The 24,046-nt window shown below is 40.1% G+C and overlaps 2 protein-coding genes across 3 annotated transcripts in view; both read right to left on the reverse strand.

The window, feature by feature from the left end:
* The window catches only part of LOC135083734 (phosphatidylinositide phosphatase SAC2), a 40,772-nt gene extending 16,920 nt beyond the window's left edge, over nt 1-23,852 (reverse strand). The window contains exons 1-15 of one of the 2 annotated variants that reach the window (XM_063978461.1): nt 23,666-23,852; nt 23,094-23,479; nt 22,490-22,774; nt 21,407-21,591; nt 19,590-19,701; nt 16,746-16,818; nt 16,164-16,356; nt 13,847-14,012; nt 12,713-12,874; nt 11,093-11,163; nt 10,535-10,780; nt 8,468-8,591; nt 6,505-6,632; nt 5,786-5,957; nt 4,208-4,370 (exon numbers count right to left, since the gene is read on the reverse strand). In XM_063978461.1, the coding sequence (XP_063834531.1) occupies nt 4,208-4,370; nt 5,786-5,957; nt 6,505-6,632; nt 8,468-8,591; nt 10,535-10,780; nt 11,093-11,163; nt 12,713-12,874; nt 13,847-14,012; nt 16,164-16,356; nt 16,746-16,818; nt 19,590-19,701; nt 21,407-21,591; nt 22,490-22,774; nt 23,094-23,479; nt 23,666-23,762 (2,563 nt within the window). In that variant the 5' untranslated portion in view covers nt 23,763-23,852. The remainder of the gene's footprint in view (nt 1-4,207; nt 4,371-5,785; nt 5,958-6,504; nt 6,633-8,467; nt 8,592-10,534; nt 10,781-11,092; nt 11,164-12,712; nt 12,875-13,846; nt 14,013-16,163; nt 16,357-16,745; nt 16,819-19,589; nt 19,702-21,406; nt 21,592-22,489; nt 22,775-23,093; nt 23,480-23,665) is intronic. The other variant, XM_063978462.1, reaches the window with a different exon arrangement.
* On the reverse strand, nt 2,339-2,959 carry LOC135083684 (U1 small nuclear ribonucleoprotein C-like). The gene has a single exon (XM_063978394.1). The coding sequence runs from the start codon at nt 2,866-2,868 to the stop codon at nt 2,377-2,379; it is 492 nt and encodes a 163-aa protein (XP_063834464.1). The 5' UTR covers nt 2,869-2,959; the 3' UTR covers nt 2,339-2,376.
* Nucleotides 23,853-24,046: the final 194 nt, after the last annotated feature.

Consider the following 24,046-nt stretch of genomic DNA (forward strand, 5'->3'; position numbering starts at 1 on the left):
TTGTGAACCACATAACACAAATTGAATCTGAAGCATGGCTAAGCTTTGTTTAAGTAGTCAAACAATTTTGGGGAGTCATAGAGCACCAGACTTTTCTGAATTGGTTGCTAAATTGTTTTAAAAAGGATGATGGGCACAAATGTATGGAAAGTGGTACCCGCTCCAATAGCCATAACCAATATATATTTTAAAAGGCCTTTAGATGTAGGAAAATGTCTGCTATGGGGCCAGTTCTAATTCACGTTTTGAAAGCAGTAATTCCACTAAGTATTATAATGAAAGTATAACACAATCATCCATGTATACGAGTATGTATTATGACTACAATCTATTAATATAACTAAAAGAAGCATTGAAAAGGAAAGGATTGTACCTACGATGAACTACCCAAGCTATTAGCCCTTTATTCGCTTTCATCATCATCATCATGATCATTTTAGCCATAGGACGTCCAGTTGAACATAGGCCTCCCCCAATGATTTCCACAATGGCCGGTTGGTGGCGGCCTGCATCCAGCACCTTCCCGCTACCTTTATGAGGTTGTCGGTCCATCTTGTGGGTGGACTTATTGGGTCTTGTGGGTTTATTCGCTTTAGCAACCCATAATAAAATAAAACCCTTAAGAAGTAATACAACTTTAACCCCTTTATTAATAAAAGTTACACCCTAGTTGAACTCTGGCTTAAATTGTCATTTGGTATGGAAATGTCATTTTAATCCAAGGTTCTTCCTAGGTGTAACTTTTTATTAATCAGGGGGTAGTACTTCTTTAAATAAAATTATTTATTTCACAATTATCCCCATCAATAATTATAGAGTTAAGGAAGGATGGTGGAGCAGTAAACTCTTCCTGCCTCGCATAAAGTACCATACGATGGACACGTATGATACTTCTTCTTCTTCTTCCTCGGTCCCTCACTGATGAGGATCGCGACCACAGATAGTGTTCCTCTACAGACTGCGGTCATAAACTGTGTGGACCGCACGATGCAAACTCCCGCCCACCGTCTTCCTCACCGCGTCCGACCATCTCGTCGATGCCCTGCCCCGAGCGCGTCCCCCTTCATACTGTATGATACTTAGGTTACACAAAAAGTATCTTTTATCTTCGAACGCAACCAGATCTGAGGCTGGTGGCCATAGTAAATGTTGTTCGTCTTGGTAAGACCTTTCAAATGACACTACAAACATAACTATTGGAGCCGGGTACCATTCTGCAAAAAAGTATGTATATCTTCGTACACAACCAGATCTGAGGCTGGTGGTCATAGTAAAAGTTGTTCATCTTGGTAAGACCTTTCAAACGATACTAGACACATATCTATTGGAGCCGGGTACCATTTTGCCCATTGTCCTTTTACACATAAGGAGCTAATTTGAGTATTTTTTTTTTACAATAGCCATTTGGTAGCTTAACTCAGTGTAATTGAGAACACAATTCATCAAAAGTAGTTTGAAAAGTCTCGAACAGATGAAAAGACTCGATAAAGAGCGGACACTAACAAAATTTATAGGGTATTTATTGTATAAAAAAAAAAAACAGTTTATTTTAGAAAAATTTATTTAATTTTACATTACTTAGTAAAACTACCTTATTCTAAAAATATAAATCAATCAATCACACAATAAGACCACATTAACAACGAATATGGTGGATTTCAACGTCTTAGAAAACTAATTTGTCAGTCTAACACCATCAATACTTGCAGTAAATTGATATTCTACAGGTTGACACAACAAAACAAAATGACAAATTTGTTACACTTTACTTCGCTTAATCCTTCAAGCTCCGCGAATCCAGACACAATAGATAATCAATTGTTACGCGGTAGCCGGCTACCGCTTGTGGGCTGAGAGGTTGAGTATTTTCTATATAAATCATCAAACTAATATCAATTCCTGAGAACACAACTTCATCTATTACTAATATTATAAAGCTGAGAAGTTTGTTTGTTTGTTTGTTTACTTGAACGCGCTAATCTCAGGAACTACCGGTCCGATTTGAAAAATTCTTTCAGTGTTAGATAGCCCATTTATTGAAGAAGGCTATAGGCCTTATAGCCTATACCATCACGCTACGAGTAATAGGTGCAGAGCAAAAATGAAAAATGTTGCGAAAACGGGTTTTCACGCGTACGAAGTCGCGGGTACAGCTATTTTTTAATAATCTGACAGGAGTGATCTTAAAGTATAATAAAATTAATTACCATTAAAACTATAATAACAATATATTTTAACTTAGTCAAATCCAGTATTCAAGATATTTTAAATAACAAAATAACACAAATAGTAGACCTGATTGTGTTAATTACCATTGAATGTGGTATTTTTCAAACATGACATGGTATTTTTTTAACACAATTTCACACACTTTCACTATTTGTTCATAGGAGGTCCATTCATTAGAGGTGGTCTCATCTGACCCATAGGTCCCATGGGGCCCATCGGCCCCATCATAGGTCCCATCATTGGTCTCATTCCCATCATTGGCGGCATAGGTCCATGAGGCCCCATCATCATCGGCGGAGCCATCGGTCCTCCTGGGCCCATAGCAGGCGGTGGTAACATGCCCGGTGGGCCTCCCGGCGCAGGAACAGGCGGCTTGGGACCACCAGGACCCATCACAGAAGGATCCCAAGGTGGAGGTATAGCTGCTCCATTAGTTCCAAACGGGTTTTGAGCAATTTTGCCCGCTTTGAACGCTGCTGTGGTAGCGTCGATGAGATGTTGTGCTTGCTCCTCCATCCACTTTTGATAGTAAAACTTCACGTTATCTTTATGTTTTCTTCCTGTACAATGAGTTTTTCTAACGCTAGGTGAATCGTGCGTTAGATATGTGTCACAATAATCACAATAGTACTTTGGCATTTTTAATTTACAATCCTAGAATTTCACGAAAATGCTTGAAAACACGTTCTTGATGATTCGCTTGCCGCACACGAGCACAGATTAGAAAGTATGTGCACACAAGAGAAGACAGTGAGCGACTGAGACTGTGACACACAGTGACAGATGAAAGTGTGTTTTTATCTGTGGTATTTATTGTGGTGTTTTATGATTATGTTGGCAATAGTGGTCCATACTACATACAACCTTTATTTCATTGAGAATGAGCACTCGGCATCCAAAATGGCAAAATTGTAAAAATACTCTAGCCACGGTAATACTATCTATACAGTATTCCAACTCGGCCATATTTTTGAATTAAATGTCAACAACCGCGCGGTACGTCACGGTATGACAACATGCGATAGGGCTGCTCACCTACAGTACACATTCTAATTACTTAAAATTTCTATCTAGTTTTGTGATTGTAATTTTTTTAATTTAGACAAACAAAATACTCTGTGAATGGAATAGGATAAAAATGCGCGTTGTTTTGTGATTAGTACCTAGATTTAATTTAAAAAAGCTACTAAAATAATTTAGAATCTTTACTAATCATAATGAGTACTTAATGACCTTTTACTTTAATTTCAGGCGGGCGAAGTCGTGGGCAAAAGCTGGTTTTATACAATTTAATTTAATTTCAAATCAAACTGACTGAAAATTACCATTTTTGGCAGTTAATGACTAGTTTTTGCCCAATTTGACCGTAAATGACCGTCAGTCAAATTCGATCACTTTAGTCATTTTCAACACTAGGCCACCGACGTCCGTTCGGCACATTCGCGACACCCCCGACTTTTGCATCTCGAGTGCGTCCCGAGATTTGAAATTCGCGGTTCGTCTGTTTATATGAAGTTACAATACTGTATGATATTATTACCGTGACTGGGCCTACCTTCAATGTTTTATTACAAAATAAACACCTAATCAACAAACATCTACTCTAGAATCTTAGATATGGGCCCAGAAGAAAAACTATTTGAAAATTCAAACCAGCAACTTGGCCCTTGGACGAAGCTAAAACTGGGCCAAGTCACTGGAAGACTCATTTATTACTCTCCTTCTTTTATTACTTCATGTTCTATGAGACAGCAATCATGTTGACCACGCCCACTTTTGATTTGACAAGCGTTATAGTTGTTACAATCACGAAGGTGGGTAAGTTTTACATGTGTGGAGGCTCGCTACTGTTCGTTTTTCAAGTTTTGATAGACATTACACTATCGTTATGTGCATGTACACGTACACACACAAGTGAAGTTCATTCGCCTTCATGAGTTGCAAGTACTATAACATAAAATTTAACTGTCGTACTCACCAACCATCTCGTCTTTGGTATTGATAACGACCGCCATATTGTTGAAGAACCTCAGCGATGTAGATCGGAACATGTGGAAGTATCCCGCCTCGTTGTTATGGGAGTAGTGGAACCTGATGCATACAACAGGCTCGCCTGATGACTTGCGACCGACGCCGAAGAGCTGCGAGAAAATAGACCTTATTATAATGGAGTAAAGTCTACAATTTCAAGCCGTGTGGTGACGGCAGAGTAGAATGCATTTGTCACCAAACCCTACTCTTCCTGCGGTTGTCGTAAGAGGCGACTTGGGGACTACACATCAAACAGAGAACGGGCAGCAGCGCTCTCTGAAAAACATCAATCTTTTGAACTGCGATCTCCAACCAGGCAGGGATGTCTCATCATAGTCTGCCAAGTAGTACGCGTCTCTCGCCAATATCATAGCCCCCACTCGATGGACGGACGACCTAGTGAAGGTCGCCAGTCCACCGAGTGACTGTCAATATGCCGTTCTACTTACAGTGGAGGAGCTAGTATCAAGCGTTCCAAGCTCCACACAAGTGACCGACGCCAGCGGGACTCGTTGGACCGACAGCAAGCGGTCTGAAGTCTCGTCATAGTCCGCTACGTAGTACGCGTCAGTCGTCAATATTCATAGTCCCCACACGATGGACCGACGATCTAGTGAAGGTCGCCAGTCCACCCAGTTATTGTTAATATTAACTCGCTGTCATTTTAATTACAGAAGGTCGCCAGTCCACCTAGTGATTGTTAATATTAACTCGCTGTCATTTTACTTACAGAAGGTCGCCAGTCCACCTAGTGATTGTTAATATTAACTCGCTGTCATTCTACTCACAGTGGATGAGCTGGTATCAAGCGTCCCGGGCTCCACAGGTGTTTCACGCGATCTTCACCAGAACGTCGGTGCACCAAGTGATTAGAAATAGCTGTATATGACAGAGAAGCACAGCGTAGCCCTCTTACTGCGGACTAAAGGGAATCTGTGGCAGTTACCGTAGCCAAAAGCGGCTTGGGAGTTTGGGAGAGAGTAGTAATAGTAATAAATAGCTGTCGTTTTACTTACAGTGGAGGAGCTAGTGTCAAGCGTTCCAAGTTCCACACAGGTGACAGACGCCAGCGGGACTCGTTGGACCGACAGCAGGCGGTCTGAAGTCTCGTCATAGTCCGCTACGTAGTACGCGTCAGTCGTCAATATTCATAGTCCCCACACGATGGACCGACGATCTAGTGAAGGTCGCCAGTCCACCCAGTTATTGTTAATATTAACTCGCTGTCATTTTATTTACAGAAGGTCGCCAGTCCATCTAGTGATTGTTAATATTAACTCGCTGTCATTCTACTCACAGTGGATGAGTTGGTATCAAGCGTCCCGAGCTCCACAGGTGTTTCACGCGATCTTCACCAGAACGTCGGTCCACCAAGTGATTAGAAATAGCTGTATATGACAGAGAAGCACAGCGTAGCCCTCTTACTGCGGACTAAAGGGAATCTGTGGCAGTTACCGTAGCCGAAAGCGGCTTGGGAGTTTGGGAGAGAGTAGTAATAGTAATAAATAGCTGTCGTTTTACTTACAGTGGAGGAGCTAGTATCAAGCGTTCCGAGCTCCACACAAGTGACAGACGCCAGCGGGACTCGTTGGACCGACAGCAGGCGGTCTGATGTCTCGTCATAGTCCGCCACGTAGTACGCGTCACTTGTTAGTATTAACACGCTGTCCATTTCTGTCTCGTGTGGGTCGCCGGTGCTGTAAAGAAAATAAGATGAATTGGCAAAAAATACAATAAACAGTAAAATATTTTACGGTAAAATGACAAACCAATCTTTGAATCTAAGGCTAGGTTGCACCATCTTACTTTAACTTTGACAAACGTCTAAAATCTGTCAAACTCCATACAAAAACACCGGTTATCGTTAAAATTACGGACAGTCAAAGTTAGGTGGTGCAATTCAGCCTAAGTCAAAATGAAAATAAAATGTCCAATATGAATAAATAACTTTATTTTGACCACGCGTTTGCGAAACTTACAAGTTCATTGTCGTTAATAAAAGATCAAAATCGTTTATCAAAATCATAAAATAGTAATATAATAAATAGTTCGGTCGGAGATTCGGAGGACTCTGATTCAAAGCATGTACTTTTTCGCATATTAATTATTTCGATGTATTAATTGTATCCAAATCCAAACAGTTGGAATGAAAATTGCATCCTCTCCTCGCCTTTACGAGTTGCCACAATACCTTAGGTATTGTGGATAAATATGTAAATGATAAATTCAAGTTATGAAACTCACTTAGGATCAGCGTCAATGAGTCCCCAGCTGCCTAGTACGGGTTCGGTGTCAACCAACAGTTTCTTGCAGTCGTCGATGAGCGACTTGACGTGCTGCGCCATGGCCGCCGTGTCTGGGACCGACTGATCCTGAAGATGGAAAAGTTGCTTATATAATTCCGTAAGAAACAATTCTAAAGCAAAAGTATGGAATCATCCTCTTTGTTCCAAGCGACTTTAAGCCTTAAGGGCCACGTTACTTAAACTTGCGCAGGTTCCCGAAGCGGGCACTCGCGTGATTATTTTGTAAAACTTTAATTGATACCTTGATACATTCAGTAATTTAATTTTTAAGATCGCTCGGCAAACAAAAAACACGACGCCGTGTTCTTGCTCGTAAGAATAATTAAAAATTATTGTAAGATTATTTATATCTTTGTCTTACGCAGCCAATTTACTCATACGATATTTGACTAATTTTTTTTGACTTTACTAAGGTTTTAGGATGACAATAGGTCATTTGAAACGGAAATGTTATTTAGGGATCCAGGATGTAGCGCAACAAGGATAAAATGAAAGCTAGGAATATAGGAAGCTAAGAGGCTAGGAACAGGACTAGGGACGCACGTTGAACATGAGCACCTTGACCGAGGCGCACCGCCCGCAGTCCAGTACGTACAGTTGTTCCGAGATGGAGCGGGACTCTCCTTAACTCTAGGAGCTAGGAACAAGGCTAGGAGTAGGAACAAGACTAGGGACGCACGTTGAACATGAGCACCATGACCGAAGTGCACAGTCCGCAGTACATACAGTTGTTCCGGGCTCGAATGGGACGCTCCTGAAAAGCTAGGAGCTAGGGAGCTAGGAGACCCGCGACACGTAAAGTTATTCCAGTATGGAACAGGACTCCTTAACTCTAGGAGCTAGGAACAAGGCTAGGAGTAGGAACAGGACTAGGGACGCACGTTGAACATGAGCACCTTGACCGAGGCGCACCACCCGCGACACGTAAAGTTATTCCAGTTTGGAACAGGACTCTCCTTAACTCTAGGAGCTAGGAACAAGGCTAGGAGTAGGAACAGGACTAAGGACGCACGTTGAACATGAGCACCTTGACCGAAGTGCACCGTCCGCAGTCAACGTACAGTTGTTCCAGGATGGAGCGGGACTCTCTTTAACTCTAGGAGCTAGGAACAAGGCTAGGAGTAGGAACAGGACTAGGGACGCACGTTAAACATGAGCACCTTGACCGAGGCGCACCACTCGTGACACGTAAAGTTATTCCAGTATGGAACAGGACTCTCCTTAACTCTAGGAGCTAGGAACAAGGCTAGGAGTAGGAACAGGACTAGGGACGCACGTTGAACATGAGCACCTTGACCGAGGTGCACCGTCCGCAGTCCGGCACGTACAGTTGTTCCGGGATGGAGCGGGACTCCTCTGACACTCTAGGAGCTAGGAACCTAACCTAGGAGGCTAGGAGTAGGAATAAGACTAGGGACGCACGTTGAACATGAGCACTATGACCGAAGTGCACCGTCCGCAGTACATACAGTTGTTCCGGACTCGAATGGGACTCTCCTGAAAAGCTAGGAGCTAGGGAGCTAGAAGACCCGCGACACGTAAAGTTATTCCAGTATGGAACAGGACTCCTTAACTCTAGGAGCTAGGAACAAGGCTAGGAGTAAGAACAGGACTAAGGACGCACGTTGAACATGAGCACCTTGACCGAGGCGCACCACCCGCGACACGTAAAGTTATTCCAGTTTGGAACAGGACTCTCCTTAACACTAGGAGCTAGGAACAAGGCTAGGAGTAGGAATAGGACTAGGGACGCACGTTGAACATGAGCACCTTGACCGAGGTGCACCACCCGCGACACGTAAAGTTATTCCAGTTTGGAACAGGACTCTCCTTAACACTAGGAGCTAGGAACAAGGCTAGGAGTAGGAACAGGACTAGGGACGCACGTTGAACATGAGCACCTTGACCGAGGTGCACCGGCCGCAGTCCGGCACGTACAGTTGTTCCGGGATGGACCGGGACTCCCCCGTCATGACGTCTATAGCCACTTGACGGAGAGCGTCTTTGAAGGTAGACAGGTAGTATCTGCAACAAAGCCGTTGATGACATTCTATGTATAGGGTTGTCTATTACTTATAGTTTACTCTTAGACCGCTTTCACATTAAGGCGTTAGTAGCGCGACAGCAGCGCGGCAGCGGCGTTTTTATAATGTGAAGGCATGCATCCGCTGTCACATAGTATAAAATTTTCGGCAGCGCGTCAGTCGCGCGTTTGTCGCGCTGCTAAATCGCCTAAATGTGAAAGCGCTCTTATGTTGAGACGCTCGTCGACACTGACTGTAAATGCCAATAAATGCCATATTCTATTACAGGTCTAGCGCTTAACTCAGTCAGTGCCTGAGGTATGGGAGCGTGTTTTTGTGAGGGTCAAAAGTCAGCGAGAATTCAGATTTCCTCCACACGTCAGAATACCTCCGATGCCGCTCCTATACTTACCTCAGGCACTGAGTTACTTAAGCGCTAGACCTATAATTGACTTTTGCTAAAGTCCGGTCGCCGAGCACGTAGAATTTCATCCAATGAACCCAAGCTACGCATCCTTATCGCTCGCGCGTAATTATATTGCTGTCGCGACTGTGCGACGGGCGGCCGCAGTGAGTGTGCGAGCGCGAAAGCAATAAAATTACGCGTGAGCGATAAGAATTAGAATAAGAATGGGTAGCTGTAGCTTGGGGTCATTGGACGAAATTCTATGTGCTCGGCGACCGGATTTTACATGCCTCGCTTTTACAACGTGATTCATACTTTCAATTGGTTTTGTGGTTGTAATTTAGACGACTTTGGCCGTTGGGGTGAATCAATATTTAATTTTAATCATCTGTTACATAGTTTTACAAGAACACGAATGTTATTTCAAATCAAAATATGTACAAAAAGCATTTACACGCTCACGCAATGGGCACAACGTAACTATGACGCGTTGTTGTCTTAACGATTTAACACAGAGAAAATAACGAAATGAAGTGCTTTTCAAGAAAAAATTATTAAGCCAATTTAGTAATGAAAGCGTTATTTATGAACGGCAAAAACGAAAAATATTTCATACAACCCGGTCGAGTTAACTGCGCACCTGGCTGCCGTGACGTCACATCGACGCTCCGGTACGAACGAGGTGAACGCGGGGAGATGTGGGGGTGAGTGACATTTCAGCGAGGTACGCAGTTAACTTGACTTGGTTGTAAGACTAATTTTCGCCACCCAGAATATTGGCAGTTTTTTCCACAACACAGAAGCTCTTGGCCTGCATCTCACCTGATGGAAAGTGATGATCAGGCCGAAGGTGGAAGCGAGCTTCGCCCGGAATTCTCAACCACACTCATATTAATATTACCAGACATCTAAACGGTTATTGATTGTTAAACCACGAATATTAAAGGTTATTTGTGTTACGTTGAGGAGGTCGCAACATAACATTGGGGTCTGATTCCAAATTTCCACTTTCAAATAAGGATAAGCTACTGACAAATTATGCATAAGTGAGTCATCTGAGTGTCGATTCATATTTGAACTGGTTTCAGAAATAGAGACTTCAGTTTGACAGCATTATACACGGTGTTTTTTATAATTGATCAAAGAAAAAGGTTGGAATCAACTGCTCAAATACAACTACATACTACGTTTCCTACAGGACCAATATAAAAAAAAATATCCCCTACATACAAACATACAAATTATCTTCAGCAATCAGTCATTTGATGATGATAAATGACTGATTGCTGAAGATAATTTGTATGGAAAAGTTTTTTTTTTTTTTTTTTTTTCAAAATTTGAACCCTTAGGAAAATTTGTTGCATTTGAGCAGTCAAATCAATCCTTTTGTTTGATCAAGCATAAAAGTAACACACTGTAACTTTTATTGAAGAAGAAAAAAGAAAACTAAGCTTCAAGTTAATAGTGGAACGGAATCTGGCCCAAGAAAGCGGTAACATAACTTGAGAAAAACTTTGCCAATATCAATACAAACTGACCTCCCCAGTCCGTATGCAATTTCAGCCGTCGCAAACTCAGTAGCCAATGGATGTCCAAAGTAACTTGGCATCAACTCTAACTTAGGCCTTTCAGTGTCCATATTCTCAAATACCATCATGGACGCCGTTTTTAAATCGCGCCAAAAGTCGTCTATTTCGTCTATGGCCGCCATATTGACAGGCTGCCCGAGAGCGATGTCTATGGCGCACTGCGTCAGTGCGTCATTGAAATGACAGATGATGAATCTGTGATAGGAAAAATACACAGTATTCAACATTGTTCGTATAAAGTCGGTTCTCCAGCGCGTTTTGCCCTACACAATCAACAAAAACATCTAAACATTCAACAAAATTACCTACAAAAAATCTTGACATGTTTTTCTTGATTATGTAGGGCAAAACACGCACTGGAGACCCGGCTTTACGTAGTTTGTAGGTATTTACTGAGTATGCATACTCGGTCTTAGATTTCATCATCACCCGATGATTAATGATTTGTTTGTTGCGAGTGGCAAACAATAAATCGTTGAAGGTGGCCGAAGTGACTGTCTATGGTACCTGTTAGCAGACGCGACGCCATCTTTCATCATGCCGGTGAATTTTCTTTCGCCTGTTCTCGTGTAATCGCCCTGAAACAAAAAAAAACAGTTATTACTTTGATTTTCTTAGCCCAGCGTGACAGCCGCAGACGGCATAGTTGCAGCTCTACCAGTGGCCATATCGTGTTCGTTCGTTCGTTTCAGCCGAAAGACGTCTACTGCTGGACAAAGGCCTCCCCCAAGGATTTCCACAAAGACCGGTCCTATCGTGTATCTAAAAAGTGTCGTGGCTTGATAGCCACTAGTAACCTAGTTCAGGTAAAAGCCATCAGGCCCGTCGATGAAGTTGTACCCAAACACACGCTGGCTTTCATGGCCACTAATAATACTAGCGGCCAGCGAAGCTCTTAGAAACAATCATGGCTGCGGTGGCTATTATGGCCATGACAATCCCTTGAACCAGTTTATTATTGACAAACACGTAGCTTACTGTGGCTATCAAGGCCACCAGTAGCTAACATGGCCACTGACTGTGGCTATGTGAGTGTGTACCTTCAGCGCCTTGGTGCTGACTGACAGTAGGTATCAGTGGCCATCATGACACTTATGGTCACCGTGGCTATCGTGGCCACTGTGGCTATAGCTGCCTGATAGTGGCTATCATGCTGACTGACAGTGGCTGTAAATGGCTATCGGTGGCCATTATGAGACTTGTGGCTACCATGGCCACTGTGACTATGCGAGTACCTTCAGCGCCTTGGTGCCGGCGTACTGCCTGGACACCATGTCTCCGTTGTCGGCCCACATGGTGAGGAAGGCGTGGCGCAGCGCCGCAGCCCGGAGTTCCTAGACCCAACTGGCACAGCTGGAGTCTAGTAGTGGCTATCGTGGCTCGCGGGCACTATGGAGTCCTGCTACAGACTGACAGTGGCTGTAAGTTGCTATCAGTGGCCATCATGAAACTAGTGGCTATCGTGGCCTGTGGCTATGCGAGTACCTTCTGCGCCTTGAAGCTGACTGACAGTGGCTATCGGTGGATATCAGTGGCCATCATGAAACTTATGGCTGCAACGGTTACTGTGGCTATCATGGGTCACTGTGTCTATCGTGGCCACTGTGGCTATAGCTGCCTGATAGTGACTATCATGCTAACTGACAATAGATGTAAGTGGCTATCAGTGGCTATCAGTGGCTACCAAGAAACTTATGGCTACCATGGCTGTGTGAGTACCTTCAGCGCCTTGGTGCCGGCGTACTGCCTAGATACGACGTCCCCATTGTCGGCCCACATGGTGAGGAAGGCGTGGCGCAGCGCCGCAGCCAGGAGTTCCTAATCCCAACCGGCGCAGCTGGAGTCTAGCAGTGGCTATCGTGGCTTTCAGACACTTTGGTGTCGTGGCTATCGTGGCTTTTGGTCACTATGGTGTCGTGACTAAGAGTGGCTTTCGGTTACTATGGAGTCTCGGCTACCATGCTGACTGACATTGGCTATCGGTGGCTATCAGTGGCTATCGGTGGCTATCAGTGGCTATTGGTGGCTATCACGGGCCACTGTGGCTATCGTGGCTACTATGCTGATTGACAGTGGCTATCGGTGGCTATCAGTGGCTACCATGGGCCACTGTGACTATGCGAGTACCTTCAGCGCCTTGGTCCCCGCGTACTGGCGGGACACCACGTCTCCATTGTCGGCCCACATGGTGAGGAAGGCGTGGCGCAGCGCCGGCGGCAGGCCGCAGCCAGGAGTCCCTAATCCCAACCGGCACAGCTGGAGTTCTAGCACGTATTTCGCTATCGCTGTCTGTAAAAAATACACACGATTTCACATTATATTATATTTGAAACTGAAAGTAACGGGTCTCAAACGAATATTTTATTTGGATTCAAAATTCTTTCTACTAGGGATAAGCTTCACTTTTTTGTCATGTTAATACGGCAAAAGGTACCATTATTTTGGCCGTTCTTTTGAAATATGCGTGGTTGTCGGGCCAACAGATATGCATCTCGCCGATGATGTCTGCTATCGCGTTGATAATACGTGACAGCGTGGCTTTCTGTGACTATCACAGTCACAGTGCTGTGACAATCGGAGCTGTTGGTGACTATCATGGATTTGGTAGCTATTAGTGACCATCAGTAGCTGTTAGTTGCTAAAGGTGGCTATCAGTGGCCATCAGTGCTACCAGTGACTATCGGAACTCTTGGTTCCTATCATGGCTGTAGTGGCGGTTAGTGGCTATCAGTGACTATCAGTGGCCATCAGTGCTACCAGTGACTATCGGTGGTTATCAGTGGCTTTAATGGCTGCAATGGCTATCAGTGGCTATAGGTGGCTATCAGCGACCATCGGTATCTGTCAGTGGCTGTCAACGGTTATAGTTGGTAAAGCTTACCTGAACAACATTAGTCCTGTCCAAACAGTCGATGCAATTCACCCTAAAGACGCCATTCTGAGCACAGATCAGTCCGCGGTCATCGCGCCAGCAGAATATCATCTCGCCGATAAAGTCCGAGATCGCATTGATAATACGTGACAATCTCTATCTGTAGCTATTTCAGCTACCAGTGACAATCGGAGCTCTTGGTAACTATCATGGATTTGGTACTGTGGCTATTTCAGCTGCCAGTGACAATCGGAGCTCTTAGTAACTATCATGGATTTGGTATCGGTGGCTATCAGTCGCTATAGGTGGCTATCGGTTGCTGTCAGTGGCTATCAGTGGCCATCGGTGGCTATCAGTGGCTGTCAACGGTTATCGATGATAAAGCTTACCTGCACCACATTAGTCCTGTCCAAACAGTCGATGCAATTCACCCTAAACACCCCATTCTGAGCACAGATCAAGCCGCGGTCATCGCGCCAGCAGAAGCGCATCTCGCCGATGATGTCTGCTATCGCGTTGATAAGGATGCTCACGTTTTCGTAGTGCATGCCGCGGCTGTAGGAAAATGAGCTTTATTGACAAGGAGAAAGTGGTACTTTTCTTTTGCAGATTAAATTTGTGTGTGAAGCGAACGAGAGAATATGGTCTTTATTGGTAAGAGAGTGGGAACGGGAACATAATGCTTTAATCGATACACATCAGTGTTTTTTGAGCCTCAGCAAGTTACATGATTTTTTTGGATCTTAAGACAAGGCAATAAGATCTTAAATAACGTTTATCATATCGATATCTGAGTTTCTTCCGCCACTTCTTCTCAGCCCCAGTCGATATGTTGTCCCAAACTGGTGGTAGGGTAGGCTATATTGTGACGCGTATAAGTTTCCTGAATGATATTCATCGAAAAGTGATATTGAGGGGGGACTTTTGGGCAACTGAATGACTGAGTGACCTTATACAGGGTGTTTGGCGCATCGTGTGCCAAAATGATTTGGCGGATAGAATGGGTCATTTCCTATATTTTCAGCCCCCATAACACGTTCCATGCCAGGCGGCTACTTTTAAATTAATTTTTTTAGTAATTTCACCAAAATACCCAAATCGCATCATTTAATTTCGATTTAAAAAAAAACTACTAGGCGCAGCCCTAAAGTAAATATTTTGTTTTGACGTGCATTAATGTAGGGTTGCATCAAATCTAAATTTACTGGCAAATATCATCTAGTTTTTTTTTAAATTCAGCTTTAAAGTTTTCCGAAAAGTTAAAAATGGACTGAACATTTAAGTTTACATGGGTATATTTTTTTTTTAAAAGAGATAGCGATCTTAGAATTTTACCAAAACTTCTCTAGTCTATCCTCATTCAAACGGTATACTAATCTTGTTTAAACAATAACAACAACTTCACAAATTCCTTAAATTAGTGCATTGACTCTACTCGGACTGATTTGCGAAATTTGTGTTTATAGCCCCTTTATGTTTGAATAGCACGTTGAACACCTACAGGTAAAAAATATTTATCTTATGCAATGTAAAAACCTTTTCCCAATCGTTTTTCAATGTGGATTTCTTGAATTTAAAGACGAAAATAATTATTTTGATCGTTTATTAATTATTACAAATTTTGTTCAAAATGGTCTCGGCAACGTATACACTCACGACATCTTCTTCTAATTTTCTCTTTTTATTACTACAAAGGCGTTTTCTACTCGTGGATTGGAAGAGATGGCCCTATACAGTGGCCTGCACGTTCCCCAGACCTAACTCCGTTCGATTTTTACGTCTGGGGACAAGCTAAAGAACTGGTGTACGTAACGGATTCAAACAATAGAAAAACTACAACGAATAGAAAACGCCTTATTAGTAATAAAAAGAGAAATGTGGCTGCATACGACAACAGTCGAAATTAGAAGAAGATGTCTTGAGTGTATACGTTGCCGAGGCGGACATTTTGAACAAAATTTGTAATAATTAATAAACGATCAAAATAATTATTTTCGTCTTTAATTTCAAGAAATCCACATTGAAAAACGATAGGGAAAAGGTTTTTACATTGCATAAGATAAATAATTTTTACCTGTAGGTATTTAACGTGCTATTCACACAAAAAGGGGCTATAAACACAAATTTCGCAAATCAGTCCGAGTAGAGTCAATGCACTAATTTAAGGAATTTGTGAAGTTGTTGTTATTATTTAAACAAGATTAGTATACCGTTTGAATGAGGATAGACTAGAGAAGTTTTGATAAAATCCGAAGATCGCTATCTCTTTTAAAAAAAAAATTATACCCATGTAAACTTAAATGTTCAGTCCATTTTTAACTTTTCGGAAAACTTCAAAGGTGAATTTAAAAAAAACTAGATGATATTTGCCAGTAAATTTAGATTTGATGCAACCCTACATTAATGCACGTCAAAACAAAATATTTACTTTAGGGCTGCGCCTAGTAGTTTTTTTTTAAATCGAAATTAAATGATGCGATTTGGGTATTTTGGTGAAATTACTAAAAAAATTAATTTAAAAGTAGCCGCCTGGCATGGAACGTGTTATGGGGGCTGAAAATATAGGAAATGACCCATTCTATCCGCCAAATCATTTTGGCACACGATGCGCCAAACACCCTGTAGAATTCAGAAAAGTAATACTACTACTAGTACTTCAGAAATTATTAAAGAACTTTTAAACTACCATAAATACAACAAACTTACCAATACTCATGGAAGTCGAACGTAGCGTATATAATATCCGGGCTATTATACTTCAGCACATGGTTGCCGTACGTCTCCCATATGATCCGCTCTCGTCCCTGCTGCTCCACTAAGTTCACAATGCACACTTGCTTGTAAATGTTCAGTTCTTCCTGGAAATGGTTCTTGAAGGCTGCGTGAGATTCCTCTTCGGCTGTTTAGAGGGAGAAAGAGATATGGAATCGAATGAGGTAACGACATAATACGAGTATATTTGTATGATGTTCATTATAAAATATTCTGCCCTGTAATTTATTTATTAATGAAAGGCACACACAACGGGTGAGTCAGGAGAGAAAATAGTACAATAGTAATTCATCTACTAAATATTGAAATTAGTCATTTAATACACATTATGACATATTTGCTTACAAAAACCTCAATCTACGAGTATGCTTGCGATTGGTTGGACCTAGTTTTGAAACCCATTTATTTCAGACGAAAACTTATGATTGCTGCAGAATGTTTCCATAATTATGTCTCTAGATAATCAAAGAAAAGCACAACATGTACGTACATATGTGAAATATAAAGAATACGAACTTCTATCAAGGCGAGGAGGCGGCCTGAACTTGTAGTCCGGTTGGCTCCAAAATATGGGCACCGATCCGCGCACCTGTGAAAAGGAAAAAACTTTAATGATTTCCCATCAGAATCCTATTTATGTTGTTGATTCACAATCCTACTTATAATATTATAAATGCGAAAGTTTGTATGGATGTCTGGATGTTTGTTACTCTTTCATGCAAAAACTACTGAACGGATTTTGATGAAACTTTACAGTATTATTGTTTATAACCCATAATATAACATAGGCTATAATGTATGACGATATGTGACAAACCAATATGTGGCAAAAGCTAGTACATAATACAATCGTTTTGCATTTTTTGGCTGAATTATAGATTTATTTTAGCATAAAACCCCGTCAAAAGATAAAAAGTAGCTACGAATCTGAAATATGTTTTGCATTTTGTATGGAGAACATAAAAACTAATGAAGAGTTCATACATTTGCATCAAACAACCAAATACACAGGCTAACAAACAGTGGATGTCTTTGACCATAGCACATACAAAAAGCCTTTCAAAACGGTATCCCAATTCGGACACTGGTGTAACAAAACTAATCGCTGCACGTTCAAAACCAACAGCGCATGACTGTAACTGTAGAAAGGCGTTTTACTTTCTACGAGTGAAACTTATAATAATACTTAACATGACTCGGGTGCAATTTACAAGATTAATACATAAAATGGTGTAGAATTTACGTAACGCGCGTATTTGTAGGTATAAATAATTTATTTATTTATTTAAGGCACAGCTACAGAGAACAAACAATAACAATACAACAATTAACACAACAACATAGCACAATATTAAGTGTAACAACATTTAAATAATAAAAAAATAATAAAAAACGGGCTTACAAACAAAAGACAGTTTCACTCAATCTTATTATAACAATTCATTTACCCTATCCCTACAAGTCTGAATAAATACAATGTATTAGTTGGACCGAAGAGGTCCAGGTCTTTACTTACATTATTGTAATGTATGTAGGTATTTCCTTTTTATCTGTGCCATAAAAATAAATTTATGAGGCTATGATACAATCATAAGCTTGTATGTATAAAAGTTTTAATCGAAGTCAAATGTAGCTGAATACCTATTCAATAAATTATTACCTACTGTAGGTAATATTAATTTTATGTTAATTGATAAATTTATAATTTGTTTCCTATAGCCTTCACGCCTTTTGATTTAGCATAAATTATACGCGAATTTGTAGCAATGAATATGAACTATACAGATTCAAAATCCATTTATTCTTATAATGTAATAGGAAATTAATGAAATAAATTGAAATATCCGTTAGATCATTACACGTTGGGTTATTTTGCGACATGATGACTCATGACACAACTATTATTTTGTAGGTATTGTAATTAGATATGGTTATTCATTCGTAATTTTGCATGGTATGCTCTGCTTACTATGGGGTACTGACCTCATTGTGAGATAAATATAATTTTGGCATACATGCATAATATTACCGTAATTATGGTAAATAAGTAAATAATGTACTAGATTGATAGCTGATGGAATATACTATAGCCACTATTTTGCTCTGTGTCCGTATGGGCACAAACCCAGTGTTGTATACCCAGTTAGCCACCTTGTCGCAGATTTGATGCTCGGTGTTTGTACTTTAAATTACTTGTTAGTAAGGTTCAAAAGGTGGAAGATGGAGATACTAAAATACTTGTAATACCTACATTTACCCATGTTCGCAAAATAAATATATTTGATTTGATTTGATTTGATTGAAAATGAAATATCTACACGAATACTCTATGAATGCTGTCAGAACAGACTAAACTTGAAGTTTATCACGGATTACTTATTAATGAAGTTCAAAGTGACGTATAAGCACGAGTCAATGAATTGGTAGTGTGAGGTTCAAAACGACATATCTGCACAAAGTTGGCTCTGTGAATACTGTCAGAACAGACTATGGACATGATTTGCTGTCTCTAGATAGTTCGCCGGGTTCAATACCGTTAAGATTTGAAAATCACGTATTACTTATTAGGTTCAAAGTGATATAATATGAGCTTGTGCCGAGTCACTGTGGTTGTACAGTCACGGAATGAAAAGGTTCGTCAGTTTTCAAATTGATTCCTTCAACGAATCGCGAGCACATATTACCTTTTGAAACTATGTTACAGAATAATCTCGAGTTAGAGAAAATAATCTTTAACTGTTCGTCAATAAAGTTCAAAATTATTCAGATCAAAGTTGTTTGACGATTTATCTTGTCAAGAAGATTATTATGATTGATACACTAAAACCTTCTTCTTGGTTCAACCTGCCATTATTATTTCTATTAAATTAAAAAAAAACTATTGTCAATTGGTCAATGTCATCATTGCATTGCACTGATGGGATAGAAAAATAAACAAGCAAAACCTTATTCGTTAGCAAACGTCATATTATTATTTATTTAAATGTTAGCAGCACTGTTTCTTGAACTGTTATGTTGGCAGGTTTGACTCTTACAGTACCTACCTAGTGCAAGCGAAAACCGACACTAAGGTGACGAACCTTTTCATTCCGCGACTTTAGCTCTTAATTACTTGGTAGTAAGGTTCAAAACGACATACCTGCACAAAGGTGGCTCTGTGAATACGGTCAGAACAGACTATTGAAATAATTTGCAGTCTCTAGATAGTTCGCCGGATTCAATACCGTAAAAGTTTGAACTTTGTCAAGTATTACTTCTTAACAAGGTTCAAAGTGACATATCAGCATGTGCCGGATAAGAAGTCACTGTGATTGTACTTTAGCTCTTAATAACTTGGTAGTAAGGTTCAAAACGACATACCTGCACGAAGGAAGCCCTGTGAATGCTGTCGGAACAGACTATGGAGACGATTTGCTCTGTCTCCACATAGTTCGCCACTTTGCCACCGGGTTCGATGCCGCGGCGGTTGTACCTTTGAAAAGAATTAAAGTTGATTTTAAAAAGCGCTTTTACGTGTCCAAAATCAGCTTACTCTACCACCATTTCGGGACAACTTTAGATAACCCAACATAAACTGTATTTGGGTTTTTGCGCCTTAAAAGGAGGAGGGCCGATTCCAAATAAATTGGGAAATGGTAAAGTAGAAGAAGAAGAACTTAACTTAAGCTGTAGCAAGATGGTAAATCTTACAAATTTTGTATTGCTTTATACGCAAGTTCAAAGTATAGCCATTTATCATCTGACTATTTAAACTTGCTTTTTTATTTTTTTAGGAAAATAGAAGCATTTATTGCGAGATTCGAATGTTCTAATCTCATATTGTTCACACAACACAACACCAGAAAAAACTGCGATAGCTAAACATTATCAACCAATAAACATTATGGCATCTTATGCAGTATAGTCGTATTTCTACGAGCTATTTTAGAGTAAAAATGTATGTTGTTATTTAATTTTAAGCATTAAGAGATGCATCTCAAACTAATTTGATTAAACCCAACATTGATGAAACAAAACGCTGACCGTAACGTCCGTAACAGAGTATTATGCTGCTTTTACACTATGCGGAAATTAGCCGAGTCAAGTCAAAAAAACCGGCCAAGTGCGAGTCGGACTCGCGCACCGAGGGTTCCGTACAAACCTGCAAGGTTCACAAAGTTCGTTCATTACGACAATCGAGTCATAACTATGGTATTTTTATTGCAAAATGAAATTCATAAGTTTATATTTATTAAAAAATATATATTTTGTAATGTAACTAAAAATTTAAGATTTTCGGAATTTTTCCTTTATGTGTGCTATAAAACGTTGCTTCATGCCAAATTTCAAGATTCTAGGTCGACTGGAAGTACCCTTTAGGTTTTGATTCCCTTGCGAGTACTTGCGAGTTTCAAAATATGCAGCTTAAATTGCTGTTTCTTTTGATTGCGTTGACATAGAAGTTTGATTTTGTTACAGCTTAATAGACCTGAGTATTTGGTATGAATTTCAATTTAATACCTCTACGCGTTTATGAGGAAATGGGTAGTAAGTTTAAAATTATTAAAAAAATATATATTATGTGATGTAACTAAAAATTTATGGTTTTCGTAATTTTTCCTTTATCTATGCTATAAGACGTTGCTTCGTACCAAATTTCAAGATTCTGAGTTCACGGGAAGCACCCTGTAGGTTTTGATTCCCTTGCAAGTGTCGAAAATTTGCGGCATAAACGGCTGTATCTTTTGATTGCGTTGGCTTAGAAGTTTGATTTTTTCACAGCTTCAAGGGACAGTAGACCTGAGTAATTGATATAAATTTCAGCTTCATACCTCCACGCGTTCCTGAGAAAAAGGGTCTTGACAGACGGACGGACGGACAACAAAGTGATCCTATAAGGGTTCCGTTTTTTCCTTTTGAGGTACGGAACCCTAAAAACAGAGGAGTGGGGATGAAAAATGAATGAATTTCATCCCCACTCCTCTGTTTTTTTGACTTGACTTGGCTAATTTCCGCGCAGTGTAAACGCAGCAGTACACTTGACGGGTTCATCCAGTGTCTAAGTAGCTCAGTTGGAAGAGCAGTCGCCCGGCAAGCGGAAGGTCGTGGGTTCAATTCCCGCCTTAGGCAGTTCGATTTTTTCAAGTTATTTATAATTAAAAAAAAGTATGTTGATTCCAGCATATTTCTTTACTCACCTGGTGCCAGCCTGGTACCGCGACCGCCGTGAAATCAAGCCCAAAGTAAAGGTCTCATCGCACGAATTAGTGTTGGTCAGAGACTCAGTGTTCAGTGGGTTGCTGTCTGCGGGCTCCACCGCTATTTGTGACAGGTGGACGTAGCCTTGGATGATGGGGAGCACCCATTGATCGCATTTGGGACTCTAAAAAGTATTTCATCATCAATAACGATAGAAGACACGATAGGAGAAGGGGTCGGACTGGCCGACTCGTGGTCCGGGGAACGCGGGTTCGGTCCCCGCCGCAGCTCGACTATTGTGGTGAGCTCACTCGTAACACAAGCATATTTAGTTTAGTACGAGCGACTAACGGGACTATAAGTAATTTGTGCAATTAGAAATTAACCTACTAATAATCTTAAAAAAAAAACAACATTAGGTCGTTTGGCGGAATAAAGCGCTTATTAGCAAAATACTGATCGCTAAGGCAGTTTTCGGCGAGGAAACGTTTGCTAATTGCAATAGTGACGTGTTTCATTATTTTTTTAATAGCGACAGCCCTTAGCGATCGCCATTTAGCTTATAAGCGTTTTTAAGCACTTCATTTCGCCAAAAGCCCCCATTATTTCAATAAAACTCATAAAACTCATTTATTTATGCAAATAGGCTTTAAAAAGCACTTTTACACATCCCTGTATTAACCCTACCACTGCTTCAGGACAATAAATGGGCCAATGCAATAAGGTTTCTTTTAATTTTTTCTTTTTGTTAGTAAGTAATTACAAAAGAGTTTAAATATTTGGGAAGTTACTTGTTGTAGATAATCGTGATATGATTTTGATGATAGATATAAGTGAAGTTACTTGTTAAAATAGATAAACAATGAAATCTAAAGATAAGATAGGAATGACTAAAAGCACTTTAGAAAGTAAACTTCAACCATGTAATAATAATGCACCTATTTTTGAACCTTCTACACATAAAATAAGCTGGTACTTATGCAAGACTTCAGCTATATATCCATATATGTATTTTGAACTTCATACATGAGGTTCAACACAAAATGAGGTTCAAAATGAATTATACTCTTTATTCCACATACCTCTAATGCAATGATGTCTTTTAGCATGTGTTTGTTCCAGAAGAATCTATCGTCAACATGTTTCCACCATCTTGTGATGTCCGTAACTGGTTTCCCTGTCCCTTCTTCGGTTTCCAGAATCTTTTCAATCTCATACTGTCTTTGTAAAGTGTTCGTCAAGTCTAGAGTCCGGGAGTAGTAAAAACTTTCTGAATCGTCAAAGATTTTGTGGAGCTCATCGGTGAGACGTTTCTCAAACCGTTCGGCTAATTTTGGATCTCTTTGCTTTTTCACTGTTTGTTTCACCTTTGAAAAAATTACATATAAGAAATTACCTTAATAACATTAAGCCCCAGAATTATGAATTAATAACATTGATTATTCATTTAATTTGATTTATCATAAATATTATTAAGGATAAAGGAAGAACAATATCATGTTAAATTAATAAGTTATTTTCAGTCTGCAAAACTAAGATAACACATTGAATACGAGTACCTACCTATGTAATTTGAACTAGAAAGGAAAATGTAAATAGGAAGCAATAAATTATGGCCAATTTTTAACTACAAATGAAATTATAATTATAAAATTGGTGAATAACAGCCTATAACATACAAATTACCTGTGTAGCAGCTTGTTGAGTAGTAGTTTTGATGGTATTACTGACGTTTTTGACCGCACCAACTGTTTTATTCAGAAATGCAGAGTTCTCAAACAGGCGCCCTCCCATTTTTCTGTTGATTGATCTCCCTGAACTAGCAACAGAGCTCGAGGACCCATGTTTTGTGCACGGACACAACTCTACTTCTTGATTTGTCACACCCATATTCAGGAAACATATCGATTTAATTTTATAAATTGTGTGATGAAAATAAATTTGACCAACGGGCACACTCTCCTTTATGATCATTAGACGCGGTTCGAATATATTGGAATGCTCCACCTTGCCTAAAATGCCCTCTGTTATGCCCAGACATTCTATATCTTCGATATCTGAGAGGTCCCATGCTAAAAACAAGAAATTATTGAAAATATATTTATGATGAATGAAACTTATTTTGTACAACTATTAATAATTGAAATCAAATAAAAAACTGTTTGAAAATACAATTAGTTTATTTTCCTACCTAAACTGAGTACAATCTAGGTCAGTTAACAAAGCAAAATATGATAAATACGAAATTGAATGCGTACCTGATTTGACTGAAAAAGCCCCAGTTAACCGGTTCCACCACAAACTTGACTCGTTTCTAACAAATATATAATATTGATCTGATCGAAACAATTCCATTATTGCCAAAATTATTTATTTTTCGCGTCGTTTCTATTGAATTTCATCGTGTTTATTATTGTTGTAATTTGTAGACATTTGACATTTCAGAAATTGGGGAAGGGGCAGATGACAGTTAATTTCTAAATGGTGGTATCATTTCCGGTACATCGCGTTGAGATGATCGATATTGATAGAAAAAAAGAAACGTGTGAAGGAACGTTAATTTTTTAAATATAAAACCATAATAAAACAGAAAAAGTTAAGTGAGCTCAATAAAATAAATCAGCTAAGCTTCTTTTAGT

This window comes from Ostrinia nubilalis, chromosome 24, assembly GCF_963855985.1.
Source record: "Ostrinia nubilalis chromosome 24, ilOstNubi1.1, whole genome shotgun sequence".
Lineage (NCBI taxonomy): Eukaryota > Metazoa > Arthropoda > Insecta > Lepidoptera > Crambidae > Ostrinia > Ostrinia nubilalis.

Coding starts and splice junctions, on each gene's coding strand:
- LOC135083684 (XM_063978394.1), bottom strand. CDS start 2,868: ATGCCAAAGTACTATTGTGATTATTGTGACACATATCTAACGCACGAT.